General features: G+C 40.6%; 1 protein-coding gene across 1 annotated transcript in view; it reads right to left on the bottom strand.

Annotated features, from left to right (window-relative positions):
- The window catches only part of LOC140212250 (protein FAM149B1-like), a 95638-nt gene that overhangs the window by 64477 nt on the left and 10128 nt on the right, over positions 1-21033 (bottom strand). The window contains exons 3-6 of the mRNA XM_072282970.1: positions 15557-15692; positions 14386-14528; positions 3637-3756; positions 2353-2535 (exon numbers count right to left, since the gene is read on the bottom strand). Coding sequence (XP_072139071.1) covers positions 2353-2535; positions 3637-3756; positions 14386-14528; positions 15557-15692 — 582 coding nt within the window. The remainder of the gene's footprint in view (positions 1-2352; positions 2536-3636; positions 3757-14385; positions 14529-15556; positions 15693-21033) is intronic.

Below are 21033 nucleotides of genomic sequence, written 5' to 3'. Positions count from 1 at the left end.
TGGAGTCCAAAAGAAGAGATCCACAATAAAAATGCTAACTTTAGAGTGATAACAGAAACAATCAAGACCTTTTCTCCATCATATCCATGTGAATAATTAAGTCCTCATTTATATTATACCCATTCATCAGTATTTGGAGAGGGTGCAGACAGAGGTGGTTTACCAAGATGCTGCCTGGTTTGCAGGATGTGTGCTATAAAGACATTGCCTCTGCTGGGACAAGGTGGGGCTGTTTTCCATAGAGTTGAGGAGGCTGAGGGGAATTTGATAGAAGTTTATAAAATTATGATAGGCATAGATAGGTAGCCAGTGTTGTTTCCCCAGGATTGAATTATCTAGTACCAGAGGGCATATTCTTAAGGTAAGGAGGGAAAAGTACAAAAGAGGTTTTTTTTTACAGATCCTGGTGGGGACCTGGAATGTGCTGCCAGTTGTAGTGGTGGAAGCAAATATGATAGCGGTGCTGAAGAGACTCTTAAACAGGCATGTGAATGTGCAGAACATCCAATAGCGAGATATTCTTTCCTCCAGATTGCTGCCTGACCCACCAAATTGCTCCAACAGATTGAAAAAAGATCTAGTGCTTTCCTGGCATACATGACGAATAAACACTTTTCTGGCTTCCAGCCAGGTACAGGTATCGACTTTAACCAACATTTCAATGACAAACTCTGCTATCTTCATCAAGGATGATGCCTGGGCACATCTAGTTGGGTAGTATTTATACCCCCGTCGTCCATTCCTCCTGATTGGTTAGTCCTCATACAATCAGGTATCTCCTGTCCCACCTTGTTTACAATCGAATTCCAGTTCTTACTTAGAGCAAGATCTTCATTTTTCTTCCCTTTATTTCCATGATGCCTGGAAGGATCGCCAGGATCTTGAAGAAATACCAGATTAATACGATCCACAAACCCGTAAGGAAGCTCAAACCACAACTTATGTGGGTTAAAGATGACCTAGGGCTCATGAGGGCTGGCGTTTACAGGATTCCCTGTGAATGTAGAGCAGCATTTATTGGCCAGACGGGACGTACGGTGGAAGCCCACATCAAGGAGAGCAGGAGGTGTATCCACTTGGGTTACCCAGAGAAATCGGCGGTAGCAGAACATTGCATTCGCAATAGCCATAGGATTGACTTTGATTGCACAAAACTACTGTGCCATGACAATGGCTTATGGGACTGCCTGGTGAAGGGAGCCATTGAAATAAAACTAAAGGAAAAGAATTTTAATAACGATGAAGGACTTGCTCTAAGTAAGAACTGGAATTTGATTGTAAACAAAGTTTACAATCCCGATTGGATGAGGACTAACCAATCAGGAGGATGGATTACGAGGGTATAAATACCACCAGACTAGACATGCCCAGGCATCATCCCTGATAAAAATGGCAGAGTTTGTCATCGAAATGTTGGCTAAAATTGATATCCATACCCAACTGGAAGCTTGAGAAGAGTTTATTTGTCCAATAGATTATTTGCTACTCTGGATTCCAGCAACTGCAGTCTCTTGTGTCTCCATCATTTTGCTTCCAATCGAGAAAAGGTTAACGAAGCACAGGTTTATCCCTCTTTGCAGAGAGGTATATCCAGGTGATTTTCATATTGTTGGAAAAATACCTTAATTGTAAATCTATGGAACAGCTAGGCTAGAGTTGTGTCCAGTGCTGAACCATTTCTTTCTAATATAGCCAAGACATTATCAGCATACAGTATCCAGTATGCTATATATTGTATTAAATCAATGCAAGTTGACATCATTGTTTAGAGGGAAATGGGCATTAATTTTCAGTACAGGGTTGTAGGTGATCAGTACTGTCAGCTGTCAGCTACTTGAGGGTATTGAACAAAGATTTTATTTTGTTTTTTATTTAGAGATACAACGTGGAACAGGACCTTCAGCCCAATGAGCTGCACCACCCAGCAACCTACCTATTTAACCCTAACATAATCACAGGTCAATGTACAATGAGCAATTAAACTGCTAACTGGTACATCTTTGGAATGTGGGATGAAACTGGAGCGCCCAGAGGAAAGCCACGCATTCATGGGGAGGACATACAAACTCCTTTCAGACAATGTCGGAATTGAACTCCGAATTCCAGACTATGTTATGGCTAATTTAGAGCAAAGAATAGTATCAAAGCTAATTTAAGAAATCGGTTATTATTTTATTTACAAACAAGAGAAAATATGCAGATGCTGGAAATCCAAGCAACACATACAAAATGCTGGAGAAACTCAGCAGGTCAGGCAGCATCTATGGAAAAGAGTAAACAGTCAACATCTTGGGCTGAGGCCCTTCATTACTTTATTTAGTTACTTTAGTCAATTGCCTCTTTGATACTAACTGATCTTTATAATGAAGTGCCAGATAGTCCTCCACTATGCCTTCTGCAATGATTACATTATCCTCTGGCTCTTCCTCCTCCTTCTCCCCCTCCCAGGGAAGCATGGCAGTCTTCTGCATGAACTCATTTCCTTTACACAAAGGAAGTCCTGAGAAAATTGCACTTTTGCCTATGAGACAAAGTCTGAAAGAAAGAAGATATTGTTTCATTCTGTTCATAAGCATGTTTTGTTTTGTTAGAGAGCAGAGGGCATATTCCTTGTGTCCTGGCTAATATTTATACCTCTAATAATAACACAAAAAGCAAGTTATCTAGTCTTTATCACACCGCTGTTTTGGGAGTTCATACCGAAAAGCAGTGACTCCATTTGAAAAGAAACTTCATTTCTAGGTTTCACTATCATCAAAGGAATACTAAAGGGGATATATACATATCTATAAACTTTCTTCTCAGCAAAATCTTTTGTAACCCTTTCAATTAAGAAAAATATTAGCTTAAATGAGGGTTTGCATCTGGATATTGAACACATAACTTGTCTCCTCACCAAAAAGGATGATATACAGTGCTTGTAAGACAAAGATTCACTAGAATGATTCCTGCAATACAGTAGAGGGCATTGTCACATGAGGAGAATAAAACTAAACCTCTTAAGATCTATTGTTTGGATAAACAACATCAAAATATAAAGCATTTTTGGGGTTTGTCAGGCTTGAAGTTTATGCGCCTCTTGGCTAGGTTACCTACAACTATTAGATTATAGTTTTAAAACTGGAAATTCTGGTGCATGAATTTTGATTATTAAGAGAATCCGAGAAAGCTGGACAACTTTATGCTCCACCAGTACACTTATACTCTGGGAAAATAAGCATATTTAACGATATTCACAGCTTGAAGTTACTCATAACATTTATTGCCAATATGTACAAATCAAATAGAAAGGTTGAATTAAATAAAAACAGCACCATGCCAAATATACTTCAGAGTTGATCACCAGTTCAGTCCAAACTCCCTAGTTACTGTTCTCATTCCATTAGTATATAGATATGACCGAGAGTTTTATTCTGTATCCAAGCTTAAAAATATCTTACCAGCCAGCTGGTGGTTCTATATGCCACCACATAATTAAAGTCTGTACATAAAAAACTGTGCAAAATTTAAAGGCAGGAAGGAAGCCCCAGTGGGCAGACTTCAACTGCAATGTACCAGGTAATCTTAAACTGACATTGTAACTTTACTTAATCTAAATAGCTAGAATCTGTTATGATATTCCTGGTTAGCACTCACTCATTCACAGCATTACTGGAACCTGGACAGGAAATTGGCTGTAAGGTTTTACCCTCCTGTCGGCCAGGATACCAACCATAGGCTTCATTAACAGGAGCTGCTATCTGTGTCCCCAAAACTCTGTGAAAGTAAGTAAAATAAACACTCTTAGTAGTTAAGATCCAAACTGGTGAACATTCATATTGGTACCTCAAAAGGAACAAACAACGAACAAACAATGCAATGCACCAAATTGAATAGAAATACAATAAAGACACTAATTGGAATAGGATTGTCACATCTAAAGATACAGTGAAACGTTTATCTTGCATACTGTTCATGTGGATCAATACACTACACAGTGCATTGAGGTACAACAAGGAAAAACAGTAATAATACAGAACAAAGTGTAACAGCCACAGAGTAAATGCAGTGAAGGTAAACATTAAGGTGCAAGACCATAATGAGATAGAATGTGAGGTCAAGAGTCCATTTTATCATACAAGGGAACTATTAATTGTCCTATAACAGTGGGATAGAAACTGTCCTTGAAACTAGTGGTATGTGCTTTCAGACTTTCATATCTCCTGCCTGATGGAAGAGAGAAGAGAGAATGTCTCGGGTCTCTGAGACCTTTGATTATGTTGGCTGCTTTATCGAGGCAGTAAGAAGTATGGACAAAGTCCATACAGGAGAGACTGGTTTCTCAGTGTCTACAACTCTCTGCAGTTTCTTCTGGTCATGTATAGAGCGGTTGATCAGAATTATAATGAAACAAACCAGATATCCTGCTCCGGAACTTGACAGTATACTACAAGAAAGGTTATTCAAAAAATGAAGGACAGCACTGATACGACGTATGTTTGCAGTTCAAGTAGTTAACTGGCAGATAAATTCCTTGCTAGAGTTGGAAATTATATTTAAAAAACCATAGACATTACACAATAGTAATTTTAGGAATCAGAAGGAACACAAAAATCAGTGCCCAGAACAGGCCATGGGGGATCCCTCAAGTCTGAAATGCCATTTAATTAGATTATTGGCTATGCTTACTGACTCCAAAATTTTCTCAAACACTAAAGTCAGGCTAACTGGCCTATAATTTCCTGTTTTTTGCCTCCCTCCCTTCTTAAAGAGTGAAGTGATATTTGCAATTTTCCAGTCCTCCAGAATCTAGTGATTCTTGAAAGATCATGGCTCATGCTTGTCACAATCTCTACAGCTACCTCTTTCAGAACCCTGGGCCAGGTGGAACAGATGACCTATCTACTTTCAGACCTTTCAGCTTCCCAAGCACCTTCTCTTTAGAAATAACAACCAAACCCACTCCTGCCCTATGACACTCTTGAATTTCTGGTATACTGCTGGTGTCTTCTATAGCAAAGACTGATGAAAAATACTTATTGAGTTTGTCTGCCATTTCTTTGACCCCCACTGCGACCTCTCCTGTGTCATTTTTCAGTGGTCTGATATCCATTCTCACCTCTTTTTATATACAGTATCCGGAAAAAAAAGACTTCTGGTGTTCTCTTTTATATTATTGGCTAGCTTACCTTCATATTTAATCTTTTCTTTTCTTATTGTTTTTTCAGTTGCCTTTTGTTGGTTTTAAAAAGCTTCCCAATCCTCCATCTTCTGACTAATTTTTGCTATATTATATGCCCTATCTTTTGCTTTTATGCTGACTTTGACTTCCCTTGTCAGTTACGGTTGTCTCATCCTCTCTTTAGAATACTTCTTTTGGATGTGTACATCCTGCGCCTTTTGAATTGCTCCCAGAAACTCCAACCATTGCTGTTCTGCCATCATCCCTGTTAGCGTCCCCTTCTAATCAGCTTTGGCTAACTCCTCTCTCATGCCTCTGTAATTACCTTTACTCCACTGTTATACTGATACATCTGATTTTAGCTTCTCCCTCTCAATTTGCAAGGTGAATTCTATCATTTGGTGAGTACTGCCCCCAAAGGGTTCCTCCACTTTAAGCTCCTTAATCAAATCTGGTTTATTACACATCATCCAATCTAGAATTGGATTTTCCCTTGTAGGTTCAACCACAAGTTGCTCTAAAAAGGCATTCTACAAATTCCTTCTCTTAAGATTCACCATCAACCTGATTTTCCCAATCTACCTGCATATTGAAATCCGCCCCCCCCCGACAAAATCAATTAACAAAATCATTGGCTGAGAAGGGTGCTACTTGTGCCATTACTGGCCAGAAATGTGCACGTACAGCACATTCCTGATACATCTGAGAACATCCCTGATTTAGCTATGCATATCCAGCTAGATGAAGGGTCTGTCCTAATGTAAAAATCAACTGTTTACTCTTTTCCAGAGATGCTGCCTGGTCTACTGAGTTCCTCCAGAAATTTGTGTGTGTTGCTTGGATTTCCAGCATCTGCAGATTTTCTCATGTTTGTACAGCTAGGAGCTGACAAGGTTAAAAAGACTAGGTAGGAACTTGATAGGACCCCTCACCACCTGGAAATTCCTTGCTAGGAAATTTGGGCAACTCCACTGTACAGTGGAAATTGGGGTTTATATTCTTGCTAATTCTGATATTCATTTTATTCTCTTGGTTAAGATTACTCTGTGGAGTGATGGTCTGAAGATCAGCTGATTCCACTATGGTTCAGCAACCCTCCTCTTTAAATAAGAGTCAATAGCAGTATGAGTTTCCAAGACTCTTGTGCTATTGAAATTCATTAAAATTTGTGTTGTCCTTTACAGGAAAAAAGGGCTGGGGAGGTTGTAGCAAAGCAAAAGTTAAGGTAGCGTCCAGGCAAGGATAGTTTGCAGATAGCATGCAATCAACCCAGGGAAGAAAGGACTTTGAAGAGAGCTCTTTGAAGAGCATAGCTTCCCTTTTCACAGCAGGGGGCCGGAACCATTTGGCATATGGAGACAAGATAAGGATACAAACAAAGGATTCTAGGGTGACACTTACTATAGGTCAGTTACTTTACTAATTCTAAAGTACTATTGGCTATTAATACCTGTATTATCATAGTTGCATATACGTGTTCACGTATACACGGAATTCAAACCTACACAAGGTTAGCAATTGGTCAATTTCTGTATCCATTAGTCAATTTCCAAATAAAAATGGCATTTCTTTGTTCAAACTTCAGAACAGTGTGGTGACAAGGACCATGCTGTTCTCCTTGTATACAAATAAATAAAGTACGATTGAGGAATGACTGAGAACTGTCTATGAAGCCACCTTTATTAGAACCTAAGTGAAGCAGGGATTCATTTGCATTTCCAGTGGAGTGTACTATATTCTGTGCTCATGATGTGATCTCAATGCTGGAGAAACAGATGGAAATAGACCACTCCTTTAAGAAGCCACCAGCGAAAGAGGTCGACATGCTGCTATGATGGCATGTTTTAAAAAAGAGGTTTCCAACTCCCAATACCAACTATCTTGCTGGGAAATGTACAGTCTCTGGTAAATAAAATTGATGATCTCAGAGCTAAGGTGCTGTATCAGAAGGACATTAGGACTGCACATGTCCTTTGCTTTACAGAGTCCAGGTTAACCCCTTCCGTGCTGGATGCAGCAATTCGAATGGATGAGTTCACAAAACATCATCATGATGGGTTGGTCAAATCTCTCAAAAGCAGGGGTGGAGGTGTATGCCTCATGATCAACTCCTCGTGGTTTACTGGTGACGTCCCAACATTGCTCACCAGACCTGGAATACCTCGCAATTAAGTGCCGGCCACTTTACTCGCCACGGGAGATTTCAGCGATCATTTTGGTAACGGTGTATATTCCACCTCAAGCTAATGTTAAACAGGCTCTAGATGAATTTAGGTTTAGATTCAGATTATGAGGACACACAGTCCTCTTTTATTGTCATTCAGTAATGCATGCATTAAGAAATGATACAATATTCCTCCAATGTGATATCACAGAAACACAGGACAGATTAAGACTGAAAAACTAACAAAAACCACATAATTATAACATATAGTTACAACAGTGCAACAATACCATAACTTGATGAAGTAAAAAAGTTCAAAGTCTCTCGAAAGTCCCACATCTCAAGCAGATGGGAGAAGGAAGAAAACTCTCCCTGTCATGCCCGACCACAGTCCAACTCTGAGTCGTCTGAAAACTTCGAGCTCCGATCAGCTCTCTGACACCGAGTACCGAGCACCATCTCTGCCGAACGCTTCAACCTCAGCCTCGGTTGCCAGCGGCAGGCAAAGCCGGGGATTTTGGGGCCTTCTCTCCGGCGATTCTCGATCGCACAGTAGCAGCAGCAGCGAACCGGGCATTTCAGAAATTTCTCCAGATGTTCCTCTGTGCCTTCTCACGTCTTGTCTCCATCAAATCAGAATTGTGCACGGCATCCTACTTACAAATACGATATTTCACCGGAGAGCTGCACGTGCTGCATCGCACCGCCATCTTCTCCTCCTGCCCTATGGTGCAATGTAATCAACAGGTATGAAACAACACATCCTGATGTCTTCCCCATCACTTGCAAAGATTTTAACCAGGCCAGCTAGATAAAGTCACTAAATAACTATTATCAACATATCACCTGTAGACAATGTTCCCTCTAATTATTTGCATTAACTTGAAATGACCAATGTGTGCAAAAATCTCGTGCTGTGCAATTTTTTGCCTAGTGACAGCAACATATGTGCACTGATTTTTATATATAGAGGTATTCATTTTAGCAGCTAGCAAAACATCGTCAATAGAACTTTGGTCTCCCCTGGGTTTGACTGTTTTCAGTCTTGTTCATCCGCACTCTCACAAAACATACGTAGCAGGCCTGTAATGAGTAATGAAGGTTTTTCTCGCCGGAGATGACTTGCTTGCTAAATGATGCTTTAAAAAGTCAAGTTTCCAAATATCACTCCACTTCATCCCACTTGCAAATTCTCCAGCAACTTTTGTATTGGGATAATGCATGTAGGTAACACCAGTTTCTCTATTGTACATAAATATTTCTCAAAGCTGCACGTTCCTGACCTCATGAGCTTTCGGTGTTGCAGGTTCTACTGTTTAAATGAACAAGCAGTTTCTTTGCACTTCATGCCGTGTGCTTCTTTGGAATTCAACAGAGTGAATCAATAATTTCTTCAATAGAAACAATACTGTATAAATAAGCCAGTTCTAAAATCTGCAGACAAATCACTGTAAACTCCACATTGTCAATACTGTCCGCTGCAGAAACTGGGAAAGGAAACGTGATTATGTACGATCATGAAATATACTTAACTTGCCAACGAGGTAGAGGGTGACAACCTTTTGTGCGCAGTTTAAATTCCTTTGTGCTCTAGTAGCAAAAGATGTGTGTGCATGCACATGCACACACCTAGAGGGATTATTGCCTGTAGTACCAGAGGAAATAACACACTGGTCCACTGTTACAGTTAAGTTCAAGAGTACCTACCGTACTATCCCATGCCCACAGTTTGGTATGTCTGATTACCAGGCTGTACCTCTATTCTCTGAGTACAGGCAGGGACTGCAGACTGCAGCACCAGTAGTGAAGACCAAGAAGGTAGAGACCAGGGAGGTACAGGAGCTCTTACAAGATTGCTTTGAATTGGTGGACTGGGCCGTGTTCAGGGAGTCATCTTCGAGCCTGGTTGAGTATGCCACAATTGTCACTGATTTCATTAAAACCTGTGTGGATGAGTGTGTGCCTACAAAAACTTACTGTACATTCCCAAACCAGAAGCTGTGGATGAACCAGGAAGTTTGTAGTCTGCTGAGGGCTAGATCTGTGGCATTTAAGTCAGGCAATCTAGATCTGTATAAGAAAGCCAGGTATGACTGGTGGAGGGCTATTTCGAGAGCCAAGAAAAAATTCCGGGAGAGATTAGAGGTGACATCAGATGCATGCCAACCCTCACTACTTCTTTAATTGTTTTTTTGCACAACTTATTTTAACTTAACTATTTAATAGACACATATAGTCCTCTAAACCCTTATCTGTGGTTGGAGTGAAAACCTCTGCACTCTCACAGCCTCTCACTCAATGTCAGCAAAACCAACAAACTGATTGTAGACTTCAGGTGAGGGAAACCCAAGGTCTGTGAGCCAGTCCACATTGGAGGATCAGAGGTAGAGAGGGTTAGCAACTTTAAATTCCTGGGTGTTATTATTTCAGAGGACCTGTCTTGGACCCAGTACGTAAATTCAAATGCAGAAAGCACGGCAGCACCTCTCTTTCCTTAGGAGTTTGCGGAGATGTGGCATTTCACCAAAAGCTCTAACAAACTTCTATAGATGTGTGGTAGAGCATGTATTGACTGGCTACATCATGGCCAGATATGGAAAATCACTGCTTTTGAGCGAAAAATCCTAACAAAGCTAGAGGGTTCTGCCCAGTACATCACAGGTAAAGCCCTTTCAATGATTGAGCACATCTACACAAAACACAGTCGTAGGAAAGCAGCATCCATCATCAGACATTCTCACAAACCAGGCCATGCTCTTTTTTGGCTGCTGCCATCAGGTAGAAAGTACGAGAACCTCAGAACTCACAACACCATGTCCAGGAACGGTTGCTACTCCTCAACCATCATGCTCTTGAACAAAAAGGGATAACTACACTCACTTGCACATCCATTAAGATGTTCCCACCACCAATGATCTCACTTAAGTACTCTTTATCTTGATAGTCCATGTTCTCATTACTAATTAATATTTATATATATTTGCATTTGCACAGTTTGTTGTTTTCTGGTTGATCTTTCATTGATCCCGTTATAGTTAGTATTCTATAGACTAGGCCCGCAGAAAAATGAATCTCAGGGTGTATGTGGTGACATACATGTACTCTGATAATAACTGAATTTGCCATGGCTCTCATATCCCAGTCCCCAGAGCCAATCCACACTGAGTTCATGCACTATACCTGTCAAGCCTCTTACACTGAAATAAATGTAGTTTAAACTGTCGGTCTTTCCTCTCCTTTTACTTTGCTGCTGTCTATCTTAACGACTAAAGTTGCTCTCATTGGCTACAATATTAAGACCTGATTGCTTATCAGCGACTCTACTGCTCCAGAACCCATCACCTCCCACTGTAGTTTAACCTCCCTCTGCACAAGTATATCTCCCTCCTGGAACATTGGTGCCCCGCCAGTTCAAATGCAACCTATCTCTCGTATACAGATCACTCCTACCCCAGAAGAGATTCCAATGATCCAGGAACATGAACTACTACCTCCTGCACCAGTTCCTTAGCCACAAATTCATCTGAGCTATCTTTCTATTTCTACCCTCACTAGCACGTGGTACTGGCACTAATGCCCAAGATCCCAGAATTCATGCCTGCTAGAAACCAATGATGGACAAGATGAAATCCACACCTCATATTTCTTGATCTTATGTAGAGCTTTCTTACAATTTGGCAAAGTAGCTCAGTGGGTACTTGATGAACAAGAGCCAACTGAATTAGGCCATAGATGTCAATGTTTTAAACAATGGAGACAAGCTACGTTTCCCTAAACAGTAAAGAAGTGACATGTGTATTGTAGTGACATCACAGTTATATTACTGAACTAGAAATCTGGAGACATTAATTAACACTTGAAAGTCTGCAGATGCTGGAAATCCAAAGCAACACACACAAAATGCTGGAAGAACTCAGCAGGTTAGGCAGCACCTATGGAAATGAATAAACAGTCAACGTTTTGGGCCGAGACCCTTCTTCAGGACTGGAAAGGAAGGAGAAAGATACCAGAATAAAAAGATGGGGGAGGGGAATGAGGCTAGCTGGAAGGTGATAGGTTAAGCCTGGTAGGAAGGAAAGATAAAGTGCTGAAGAGGAAAAAATCTGACAGGGGAGGAGAGTAGATCAAAGGTGAAAGGGAAGGAGGTGGGGATCCAGGGTGAGGTGATAAGCAGGTGAGAAGAGGAAAGCGACCAGAGTGGAGAATAGAAGAAGAGAGTGGGGGGGGTGGGGGAAGAGAAGAAGGGAATTTTCTTTTAACTAGCAGGAGAGATCAATAGTCGCATCACCAGATTGGAGGCGAGCCAGGTGGAATATCAGGTGTTGCTCCTTCACCCTAAGGGTGGCCTCGTCTTTGGCACAAGAGGAGGCTATGGACCAACATGTTAGAACAGGAATAGGAACCGGAATTAAAATGTTTGGCCACTAGGAAGTTTCACTTTTGGAAAATGGAGCGGAGGTGCTCAATGAAGCAGTCCCACTTTATGACGGACCTCACCAATATAGAAGAGATTGGTGAGCACTGGAGGCAAAGTAGGATCCCTTTTGGAGATGTCGGAAGTTGCAGACGATGATGTGTTGGGTGTGGAGGCTCATGGGGTGGTATGGAAGAAGAAGCAGAACACTATCACTATTGAAGTAGAGGTAAGATGGGGTGAGTGCGAATGTTCAGAAAATGAAGGGAAATCGCATTTTTGAAGAAGGACACCTCTGATGCCCTGGAAAGGAAAGCCACATACTGGGAACAGATGCGGTGGAAACGAAGGGACTGAGAAAAGGCATTTTAGTTATAGTCAGAAAATCATATGCTACAAACAATATGCCAGACTCCATCACAATGCAAAACAATTAAAACGGTCTTAGATTGCCCTACCCTGGGAAAAAGACTGAACCATCAAGTTGTATGTTATGTCTCCCCTCTTGCTGTGAAATGGGGGCACCTCATTTTCCCTTATTAAGGGGAGAGAAAGCCTGTGGTACGTCGAATTACCGGGTGAATGAGCAGTTTTTGGGGTAGTGCAAGGCTGTGTTTTTATTGATGCTTTGCTGTATGTTTGAGTGATCTGTGGAGAGTGCTGATGCTTTTTTGCTGATCTGGGTGGGGGGGCAGGGGTTGTTGCCTTGCTGCTGCTTGTGCATGGGAGGAGGGTGCTGGGGGGGGGTGCTTTGGGGTTCCAACGTTTTAACTGTCATTCTTCCTTGGGGCATTCCTCTGTTTTCGTGGATGTTTGCCAAGAAAAAGAATTTCAGGATGTATATTGTACTGAATAGAGAAAGATAGAAGCAGGCCTCTGCGAAGCATCAGTTATCCCAAATCACTTGTTTCTGTGTTGTATGCATCATATGAATAATAAAACTGTATTCAAAGAAAAGTCATATTTTCAGATGATTAAAAACAAGGATGGATTGGGTTGACAGGAGTAAAATCGTTGCTATCTATAACTTGTACCTCATGTAGAGTTATCTTTTCCTAGCTACCCTCTTGCTTCACATATACTTAGGGAACAAAGGGGAAGCCAGGGGATGTCCTAGGTCCTAAATGAGTATTTCTCACCTATATTCACCATGGAGAAAGATGTGGAAAATAGTGAGCCTAGAGGGCTTACGTCGATAAAATTAGAGCATATCAGTGGGAGGTGTTAAATGTCTTGGAATGTTTAAGAGTAGATTAATCCTAAGGGGAGAAACTCTGATGGATGAGATCTATCGCAGGATGGTATGAGAGGTAAGACTGCTGCAATCTGACAGAAATTTTTTGCATCCTCCTTAGCCACAGATGAGGTGCCAGAAGACTGGAGTACCGCTACCATTGTTCCTTTCTATAAGAAAGGGCCACAGGGTTAAGCCAAGTAACTACAGGCTGATGAGCCTTGCATTAGTGGGAAATTACTGGAGAAAACTGTAAGAGATCGGAGCTATGTGCAATTGGAACACATTTGATAAGGTTAGCATGAAGTATTAATCCACAAGGTTAAATTACACAAAAGCCAAGGTGAAATAGCTAATTGGATCCAAAATTGGCCTGCGATATGAGGCATTAGTATTATTGACTAAGTATGAACGTGGTAGAGTTATAGAGCACTACAGCACAGAAACAAACCCTTCGACCTATCCAACACACACAAAGTGCTGGAGGAACTCAGCCCGAACACATGAGGATCTTCCCTTCTACCCATCCAGTCCGATTGATAGAATTGATCAATTTGTACATGACAAAAAAATTGGTAGAGCTGTGGATAGCAAGGAAGACCATCTTTAGCTACAACAGGAGAAAGATCAACTGAAAAGTTTGTCAAAGCCTTAGCAGGAGGAATTTAATCCTGATAAATGTGAGGTGTATTTTGGAAGTCAAATAAGGGTAGAATATCTACAGTAAATATTAAGACACGAAGGAATGTTGACGATCAGGGAGACCTTGGTGTTGAACTATGTAATTCCCCAGAAGTGGCAACACAGATAATGCACAAAGTAGTGGGGAAGGTATATGGCATGCTTGTCTTTTTCAGTTGTGGTACAAAAAAGTATATACCATTGTCACTTCATGTTAATTTGCAACTTTACAAACTACTGCATAGGCTGCACATGGAGAATTGTGTGCAGCTCTGGTCATCATACTCCAGCTAGAGTATGATTGCACTGGAGAAGGTATAAAGGAGATTCACCAAAATGCTTAGTTCTGGAGCCAGACTAGGCCCATTTTCCTTGGGATCAAGGAGACTTAGAGGTGACCTGGCATAGCTACATTGAAGTAGATAGGATGGATAAAATCTTTTTCTCATTGTAGGGATGTCAAAAACAAGACAACACAGACTTTAGGTGAGAAGGAGGTTTAATGGAAACTGAAGGGAATATAGAGTGCTGGCCATCTGGAATAGACTGCTAGAGTAGTTGGTAGAATCAGATAAAGTCACTTTTTTGAAGAGACATTTATGGAAGCTTTTGAATAGGCGAGGCATAAAATCATGTGCACTAAAAGCAGACAAATTATTGCAGATGGACAGAAAAGTTTGCGCAGACACGGTGGACCGGATGGCTCCATTTCTGACCTAGTCTATTCTTACCGAAAATGTGGAAAATTGCATTTCCATTCCTGGCATTCTGCCTCCAGTCTTTGTACATGCAAGCATTTCTTCTCTTCAAACAGTAATTCATCAATCTCAAAGAACATTTGTTGAACTTGCTGTGAGGCTGCAGTCTCAAATTCCTAGGATATGATGAAAAAGGTGCATTTCAAGACTTCCAACATAATTCAAATAAGATTAAAAAAATACTGTTGCCTTCAGGAAACTGTTGGTTAAAAAGGACCAGGTATTCCATCACATCTGGGAATTTTCTACAGTACAGCACAGTAACAAGCTTTTCAACTTATGTTGACTATGCTGACCATCATGTCAATTTAAACTTCCCATGTGCCGGCACATGGTCCATATCCCTCCATTCCCTGCCTGTTCATGTACCTGTTTAAATGTCTCTTAAACAGTGCTATCATATCTACTTCCATTACCTCCCCTGACAGCATGTTCCAGGAACCTACCACTGTGTAAAATAGCAAACTTCGCAAAGCTGCTTTAACTCCCCCCCCCCCCATCTTAAACTTGTACCCTTTAGCACATGACATCTGTACTCTTGAAAAACAACCACCTACTATCTACGCCTTGGAAAATCCCTAGTTTTCTTGGTTGTGTAAGTCTAGGGAAAGCACTCTCCAGCGTCTTCTCTCTTCATCTCCCAGCGAACCAAAAAAACCCCCCAAGACCAACCTCAGTGTCCCTCACCAAACCCCCTCCTAATTCTACCATCCTAATTGGATGGTACACATTCCTCATCATCCCCTATCTTCAACAATAACCCAAACAGGCTAACAGCAGAACAGACTGCTCTTACAGAACTGCTAAAATGAAATACATACAGCATAACAGTAAAAATATAAACCAGGGCATTACACCTATCATAATCTTATAAATTTATATCGGATTGCCTTTAGCACCTGACACTTAAAAGAGAACAATCCAAGTTTGTCCAACCTCTGCTTCTAATTAATACTCGATAATTCAGACAACATCCTGTTGAACCTTTTCTCCAACCTCTCCAAAACCACATCCTTCCAGAACTGCATATAATATTCCATATGTGACCTAACTGAAATATTATGCAGCTGCAACATGACCTCCCAACTTTTATACTCCTTGCCCCGACCAGTAGGCAAGTCTACTAGATGTACATACTACTTACATTGTCACCCCAGGAGAAGGTAGAGCTGCAGGCTGTGGAGAGTCTGGTTTCCGTGTAACTGTTCACTGCAGACCAAGGATGCCCGCCATCAGCCAGCAAGAGATGGCTGTAGGTAACTTCAGAAATCTTGGATTCACTGTAATGCCATCAATTATTATCAATGTAAAATTGTACTCTGTGATTGAAAAACTTGCTTTGCTCTATCGCCAAAATCTTGATTCCAGATCAGCAGAATATACTCAAGGAAGAATACCAGATAGACTCCTCAAACTTGCTCAGTCTTTTAATTAAATCATAGCTGATTAACTACTGACTTGAAATCTGCTCTACTGCCTGATCCCAGCAAGACGACCGAGGACAGAACTTTAAGATGGATGACCAAGATAGATGCAGTTTCCTACTTCAAGCCTTACAATTAAAGTCTAACATATAAATGAGAGGCAACCAAGCACACTAGTCATTTTAAAAAGGCTATTTTGAGATTGAAATTCAAAGCTGAAAATAAATTTGTAACCAAAGTATGGGTGGTGGGGGAGGGGGGAGGTTGATGCATCGATGCTTTGCTGCTGCTTGCATGGGGAAGGGGGAAGATGGGACTTTGGGGGTTCTAATGTTTTCTGTCGTTCATTCTTTTTGGGGTTCTGTTTTTGTGGATGTCTGCAAAGATAAGTATTTCAGGTTATATACTGTATACATTCTCTGCTAATGAATAGAACCATTTGAACTCAGAGTAATACAGTGTGGAAACAGGTTCTTTGGGCCCACTTGTCCATGCCAACCAAGGTGAGAACCAAGCTAGTCCCATTTGCCCATGTTTGGTCCATATTATTCTCAACCTCCCTTATCCATGTACTTATCCAAATGCGTTTTCAATGTTAATATTGTACCTGTCCAATCACTACTTTAGCAGCTCACTCCATATACACAACACCCTCTGCAAAAACAAGTTGCCCCTCACTTTAAAATCATTCACCTCTCACCTTAAACTTATGCCCTCTCATGATTAGCTTCTCTTACATAGGAAAAATAATAAGTGCATTCACCCTACTTACGCCCCTCATGACTTTATACAGGTATGGAGCAAGTATGAAAATCTTCAAGTCCATAAAATGATACCAAGATCATAGAGGATCAGCATAAAGTTATAGAACAGAAATTTCATTTTACATGTAATCTGAGTTGGTGAGTCAGCTGATGTCATCTACGTATTGTACTTTAAGAAGTCTTTTAGTAAAGAGCCACATAAATTGTTATTCAATAAAACCAGCATGCACGACATTCAGGTGGATCGGTTAATGGGCAGAAAATGGCTTGCCAAATAAATGAATCATTTCAGGTTGGGTGGTAGTGCCTAGGGGATTGTCACAGGGATTAATGTTGGGCTCCTTCTTATAACAATGTGTAACAGTGATTTAATTGAGGGGATAAACATAGGATACTCAAGTTTTCTGATGATACAATGCTATGTGGCCTCAAGGGCTGTGAGCAGCACACTGGGATTTAATAGGACTGAGTGAGTGAGCAAGGATACGTCATGTGGAAAATTGAGATAATGCCAAAAAGAAAATAAAGGCAGAAATCTTTTTAATCTCTCAAATTTAAAAATAAATGTGTTCTGATGAACCTGGATGATTTTTGAAGATGAATCACTGAAAGTTAGCATGCACAGCATGAAATTCGGAAGACAAATGGCACATAGTCCTTTATTGCAAATGGATTCTTGCTCCAACTACGCAGACTCATGATGAAACTACATCTGGAATAAAGTGTACAGGTTGGGTTTTGCCGCATAAGGAGTGCTATAAAGGTTCATCAGGGTGATTACTGTAAAGGAGATGCATTGTATGAAGAGAGATTAAAGCTGGGCCTATAGTCAATAGTGTTTAGATAAATGAGAGGGATGTCAAAGAAAGGTACTAATGCACAGAGCTGATGTATAGTTCACGATCCTGCAGCATCTACAACTAGGGACACAGGCATAAAATAAACTGTGGGCCATTCTGAACAGAGGTGAACAGAAATTTCTTCTTTAGCAAAAGAATAGCTGGGCCATAGGAGCTGAGTTCTGCTGGGTTTTATGATTCTATACCTGAGAGAGCAGCAGATCTTTGAGAGATATAGAGGTCCATTGCCTAGTTATTCATGATGGGTCTTTTGATAACAATTGTCTTGATGGGTATGGATAGTACATGAAAATGGCAATGAAGCACAGGTTCAAACTTGATCATCCCTTTTGAAAGGGATAGATAAGATAGAAGTAGGAAAGTTGTTTCCATTGGTAGATGAGACTAGAACTGGGGGACATTGCCTCAAGATTCAGGGGAGAAGATTTAGGATGGAGATGAGGAGAAATTGTTTTTCCCAGAGAGTGGTGAATCTGTGGAATTCTCTGCCCAAGGAAGCAGTTGAGGCTTCTCACTGAATATATTTAAGATACAGTTAGATAGATTTTTACATAGTAGGGCAATTAAGGGTTATGAGGAAAAGGCAGGTAGATGGAGCTGAGTTTACAGACAGATCAGCCATGATCTTATTGAATGGCAGGGCAGGCTCGATGGGCCAGATGGCCTACTCCTGCTCCTATTTCTTATGTTCTTATGTTCATGAATAGTTGAGTAGATCAAACGGGCAGAATGGCCTACTCCTAAAAGTTTTTCTTCGTCCTGCTAAGGGTTACAGGGATCATAATGTTGGATTTCTAAATGGACTTGAATCCATGAACATTACCTCATTACTTTTTATTTCTGTTTTTTTTTGCACTACATATGTCACTTAATTATTTAATAGACATATTTACTGTAATTCAGTTTTTTTCTCTCTATATTTATCATGTATTCCATTGTACTGTTGCCATAAAGTTAACAAATTTCACAACATATGCCAGTGACTTTAAACCTTATTCTAATTCTGAATAGACCCCATTTGCCTGCTTACTCATGTATCAGTCCAAATCCTTTAAAAGTTGTTACTGTTTCTGCCTCCACCACTTCCTCTGGCAACTTATTGTGTGAAAATTCAAATATTATGCAAATACCTATGTCAGGATGTTGTTTATTGGCTATAGCTCAGCCTTTTAACACTTTACTAACTTCAAAGCATTATTATTTGTCAGCTTGTAGTTTCTCTTGACTTTTAACACCGAGATTGTAAATGACGAATGATCTTGCAAGTAAGGAATTCATACATACTTTACCAAATGGTCAATAACCATAATTGCTAGTCAGTTCTGTATAAAAATAGTATTTCTCTGTTCAGAATTCAGAACAGTGTCACCAGACAGGGGCCATGCTGCTCTATTTGTGCACAAGTAAAGTATAATTGAGGAATGAATGTGAGTATTCAGAGTCCAGTTAATTGGTGATGACAATAGTAACAAATATGACAGTAGCATTCAATAGACATGTGAATATACTGAGTGGCAATGGAGAGAGATAAATGCCCGCGTGCAGACAGAGGGATAAGTTTAACTTAGCATCATGCTTAGTACAGTCATTGTTGGCCAAACGATGTTGTTCCCATGCTGTATTGTTCTACGCTCTATCAGAACTCAAAGACTCATAATCAATGCTGATACGGTTCCTGTGGCCTAATGGGTCCTTAGGTAACTAAGGGAGAGAGGAGATTGTTGGGGCCTTGTCAGAGATTATTGCACGCTCTGTTGTGATAGACGAGGTCCCAGAGGACTGGAAATTAGCTAATGTCCCAAAGGTCTGCAGATTAGCTAATGTTGTTGTTTTGTTTAAGGGCAACCGAAATAAATCAGCATATTTTAAGCCAAATATCAGGATATTTTATGTGGCAAGCAACTTAGTGGAGAAGATTCTTAGGGACAGAATTTATATGCATTTAAAAAAGCATTATCTTCAGAATCATAATTAATATCACCGGCATTATGTCATGAAATTTGTTAACTTTGTGGCAGCAGTACAATGGTAACTATAGAAAAAAAGTAAATTATATTAAGTACACATATGTATATTAAATAATTAAGTTAAAATAAGTAGTGCAAAAACAGAAATAAATTTAAAATGACTGAGGTAGTGTTCATGGGTTCAATGTCCATTTAGAAATAGGATGGCGGGGGGAAGAAGCTGTTCCTGAATCCCTGAGTGTGCCTTCAGGATTCTGTACCTCCCTCCTGACAGTAACCATGAAAAGAGGGCATAAGCTGGGTGGTGGGGGTCCTTAATGATGGACACCGCCTTCCTGAAGCACCACGCCTTAAAAATATCTTGGATACCATAGAGGTTACTGCCCACGATGGAGCTGACTAATTTTACAACTTTCTGCAGCTTACTTGGATCCAGTGCAGTAGCCCCCCGTACCAGACTGTGATGCAGCCAGTCTGAATTCTCTCTACAGTACATCTGTAGAAGTTTTCAAGTGTTTTAGGTGACGAACCAAATCTCCTCAGACTCCTAATGAAATATAGCCTCTGTCTTGTCTTCTTTATAGCTGCATCAAAATGTTGTAACCAAGTTAGGTCCTCAGAGATACTTCAACACCCACGATGACTTGAAATTGCTCACCCTCTCCACTTCTAATCCCTCTATGAGAATTGGTTTGTGTTCCCTCATTCTATCCTTTCTGAAGTCCACAATCAGCTCTTTGGTCTTACTAACAATGAGGACAAGGTTGTTACTGTGACATCACTCAACTAGCTGCTATGTCTTGCCCTCTCATCACCCTCTTAATCTGCCAACAATGGATGTATCATCATCAAATTTATAGATGACATTTGAGCTTTGCCTAGCCATACAGTCATGAGATTGGAGAGAGTAGAGCAGTGGACTAAGCACACATCCCTGTGGTGCACCAATATTGATTGTCAGCGAAGTGGAGATGTTATTACCAATCAGCCCAGATTGTGGTCTCCTGGTTAGGAAGTTGAGGATCCAGTTATAGAGGGAAGTACAGAGGCCCAGGTTTTGTCTACAGAAGTCCATAATCCCTCCAAGTTCTATACCCTCGCACCTTAAATACGTGCTCTCTAGTGTTAGATATTTCAACCCCAGAAGAATGATCTTGACTTTGTGGTCTATTGATGCCTCTCATAATATTATAAACTACTTAGAGGTTTTCCCTCAGATTCTGCTGCTCAGTAAAAACAACCCATGTTTGTCCAATCTCTTTCAATAGCACATGTCCTCTGATCCAGGCAGCATTTTAGTAAGCCTCTTCTGCATCCATTTTGAAAGCCTCTTGAAATGGGGTGACACAAATGAATGCAAATTGCCAGATGTGGTCTAACCAGTTAAATACAGCTCCATCCTGACTCTTGATCTCAATGTCTTGACTATTAAGGTAAGCATTAAGGCTTCTTTATACCCTATCAACTTTCAGGTTGCTATTGACTTGGACTCCAAGATTTCTGCTGTGCTACAATACTGTTAACAGCCTTGCCATTTGCTGTGTCCTGTCCCTTTACAATTGATTTCTGAAAGTGCAACACTTCGCATTTGGCTACATTAAACTGC

This window comes from Mobula birostris, chromosome 18 (genome assembly GCF_030028105.1).
Source record: "Mobula birostris isolate sMobBir1 chromosome 18, sMobBir1.hap1, whole genome shotgun sequence".
In the NCBI taxonomy this organism is placed as follows: Eukaryota; Metazoa; Chordata; class Chondrichthyes; order Myliobatiformes; family Myliobatidae; genus Mobula; species Mobula birostris.
The sequence above is the reverse complement of the archived record's forward strand: the minus strand, read 5'-3'. Positions and strand labels throughout refer to the sequence as shown.